Source organism: Cebus imitator, unplaced genomic scaffold (assembly GCF_001604975.1).
Source record: "Cebus imitator isolate Cc_AM_T3 unplaced genomic scaffold, Cebus_imitator-1.0 Scaffold609, whole genome shotgun sequence".
Taxonomy (NCBI): domain Eukaryota; kingdom Metazoa; phylum Chordata; class Mammalia; order Primates; family Cebidae; genus Cebus; species Cebus imitator.
In genome coordinates, this window is record NW_016107924.1 from 667327 (window position 1) to 670863 (window position 3537).

General features: G+C 48.5%; 1 protein-coding gene across 1 annotated transcript in view; it reads left to right on the forward strand.

Annotated features, from left to right (window-relative positions):
* Positions 1 to 3537, forward strand: part of LOC108294884 (phospholipase A and acyltransferase 3) — a 45217-nt gene that overhangs the window by 20672 nt on the left and 21008 nt on the right. The window contains exon 3 of the mRNA XM_017516892.2: positions 1927 to 2029. Within this exon, the coding sequence (XP_017372381.1) occupies positions 1927 to 2029 (103 nt within the window). The remainder of the gene's footprint in view (positions 1 to 1926; positions 2030 to 3537) is intronic.

A 3537-nucleotide genomic window follows, 5' to 3' on the forward strand; every position in this document is an offset into this window, starting at 1 on the left:
AGGCAGAGGTGGGAGGATGACCTGAGCCTGGGGAAGTCGAGGCTGCAGTTAGCCGTTATAGTGCCACTGCACTCCAGCCTGGACAACAGAGTGAGATCATGTCTCAAAAAGAAAAAAAAAAAAGCAGCATGTTCTATGTGAGGGCTCCTCTCATTGGTATTTATGTGGAGCAGGTGAGCTCCTTGGCTCTGCATTTTGCTGGCTGCTTATTACTCGACGTGGTCTTACTGACGTCCACACCACCCCCTTTTCCAACCTGCAGCCTCCCTCAGGGCTGGGTACCTGCCCAGTTTTCATGTCCTCGTCTGTTTGGGGAGATCCCTGTTTAAATTCCTTTTTGGGATTCTTGAATCCCCCAAACAATGAATACTCCTTTTTTCCTGGAAAACAGTGGGATTCATAAATCACGACCATTGCCCATTGTTCTGAAATAGGTTCTTAGTAAGAACTGGGTACCCTCTATTTTGGAAGATAAATTATATTTACTGCAACAAAAGAGCATGATTTATCTGTAAAATTCCCTGCCACGTGTGCTACCTGTTTGTAGTTTTCATGTTTCTGTGAAATAATAAGCGAATTGGCCCTTGACCCTCCTTCATAGGCTTTATAGAGTTGTGATTGGCTATTACCCACTGTCCATCATTTGTGCCTAGGAGAGGTTATCCAAGGATGAGTCCCCCCCATGCCTCATCCTTGATGGAATCTCTCTGGTCGGCCCACCAAGCTTGGTGGTGAGATGTCGGCAAACCCCTACAGATCTGCCCCTAGGTACAAGCAAGCCAGAGCCCCCACCCTATATCTTCACTGTTCTGAGGGCAATTCAGCGCTAACTGTAGCTGAAGACTCCAGCAAAAGATGAAGGGGCCAGAACACCCCCTGATGGGCTGTGTCTCTAGGTGTTCTAAAAGCTTGATTTCTTTACTCATTAAAGGTGTTTAAAGTTGGCCTGGACCAGAGAAGGTTGTTACCCCTGATTCTGGTGAGAGTCAGAACTCCCCCTCCCCCAGCACTTAGTGCAAGGTCTGATGCTGGGATGTGGATAATATTGAATGGACATGATCTTGAACCTCTCTGAAATTTTCTCAAACTCTGCCCCATGCTCCCCTAACAGGGTGAGAACATTTACTGTGCCCTCCCTACTTTCCCCTTCCCACACACGCACTCCCTCCCACGCACATACTCACACTCACACGTAGTCTCACACTCCTGCATCCACCCTCACACACATACTCAATGTGCACTCACACACCTCAGTATCAGGCTGAGCTGCCAGGGGGCATTACTGCTGGGGACTGATATCAATTCTCCATCAGGCCCAGGCCAGGGTGGGGAATGTCTGTGGGATGCCCTCCAGATCTGGCAGCCTCTGGCCTGGACCCCAGATGGGCAGCTCTATCATATAACTGATGGTGTTTCTGTAACAGTTGATGGTCAAACTGGGCTGGGAATCAGCCAGTGGGGCATTCAGTCCCGGCCAGGTCACTCATGAGCTATGTGTCTTTGCACAAATTCTTTTGCATTTCTAGGCCTTGATTTCCTCATCCATAAAATGGGGTTCATTGCTGGATGCTTGTGTGGATTTATTGAGCCATCTTATAAAACACTGAGTGGAGTGCTTGGCTCAGAGTAAGAGTTCAGTAAAGAATATTCCTAGAAATAATAAGGCAGAGACTTCAGCTCATGAGGAAACCTTTTAGATTTGCACTTGGCAGTTTGTATTAACAGAAGACGGGCCTGTGGTGCATGCAAGTCTGGGTCACAAGCTTGTGAAGTTGGACTGGCATTGGACCTGGCAGGGCAGGGCTCAGGGCATGTGTTCTGTTGAGCTCATAGCTGGGCACCACTCAGCTGCACCTTCCTAACTGAGCCCTGCCCTGGTTCCACAATCTCATACTGCCTCTAACAGCCCTGTTCTTGGTTTTGCAGCCAGAGCCGAAGCCTGGAGACCTGATTGAGATATTTCGCCCTTTCTACAGACACTGGGCCATCTACGTTGGCGATGGATATGTTGTCCACCTGGCCCCTCCAAGTAAGGGCACACAGGACCTCCACTGTGCTGGGCCCCAGGGGCTGGGAAGAGAGGGACTGGGGAACTGTGGGTAACAGGTAACCCCGACATTCTTCTTGCTTCTCTACTGCAGTTGTCTCTGAGTGCTACAAGAATCTTGATGAGGGGCAGTTTGGTATGGGGCCGTGCGTTCAAGGTCTGCTCCTTGGAACCTCCAGGGGTCCTTCTTCTTCTTTTTTTTTTTGAGACAGAGCCTTGCTCTGTAGCTCCAGCCATCTGCTAGAGTGCAGTGGTGCGATCTGGGCTCACTGCAACCTCTGCTTCCCAGGGTCAAGTGATTCTCCTGTCTCAGCCCTCTGAGTAGCTGGGATCACAGGTGCATGCTGCCACACCTGGCTATTTTTTGTATTTTAGTAGAGACAGGGTTTCACTGCGCCTATGTTGGTCTTGAAATTCTGAGCTCAGGCAATCTGCCTGCCTTGCACTCCCAAAGTGCTGGGATTATAGGCATGAGCCACTGCACCCGGCCTGGAACCCCAGGGGTTCTTTAGAGTAGGGGTCCCCAGCATCCAGGCCATGGACTGGTACTGGTTAGGAACTGGGCTGCACAGCAGAAGGTGAGTGGTGGGCAAGTGCGTGAAACTTCATCTGTATTTACAGCCGCTCCCCATTGCTCTCATTACCACTTGAGCTCCACCTGCTGTGAGATCATCAGCAGCATTAGATTCTCATAGGAGCACAAACCCTACTGTGAACTGCACACACCAGGGATCTAGGTTGCACACTCCTTATATTAGTCTGTTTTTACATTGCTATAAAGAACTACTTGAGACTGGGTAATTTATAAAGAAAAGAGGTTTCATTGACTCACAGTTCTGCATGGCTAGGGAGGCATCAGGAAACTTACCATCATGGCGGAAGGTGAAGGGATAGCAAGGCAGGTCCTATATGGTGGCAGGAGGTGGGGGAGTGCCACACTTTTAAACCATCAGATCTTGTGAGAACTCACGCATTATCACAAGAACAACATGGGGGAAATCTGCTCCCGTGATTCAGTCACTTCCCACAAAAGTCCCTCTCCGACATGTGGGAATTAAAGTTTGACATGAGATTTGGGTGGGGATACAGAGCCAAACCATATCACTCCTTATGAGGATCTAATGCCTGATGATCTGTCACTGTCACCCATCACCCCAGATGGGATTGTCTAGTTGCAGGAACAGGGCTCCTAATGATTCTGCATTATGGTAAGTTGTATGATTATTTTATTATATATTACGATGTGATAGTAATAGAAATAAAATTCACAATGAATGTAATGTGCTTGAATCATCCTGAGACCATCCCTCCCCGCTGCCCAGTCCATGGAAAAATTGTCTTCCATGACACCAGTCCCTGGTGCTATAAAGGTTGGGGACTGCTGCTTTAGAGGGATTGAGGGGGCATCTGAAGGAGGAGCTCTGCTTTGATGTGTTTTTTATGCTGTGACTTTGTATGCAACACACTCAACTCTTTTTTTTTTTTTTTTT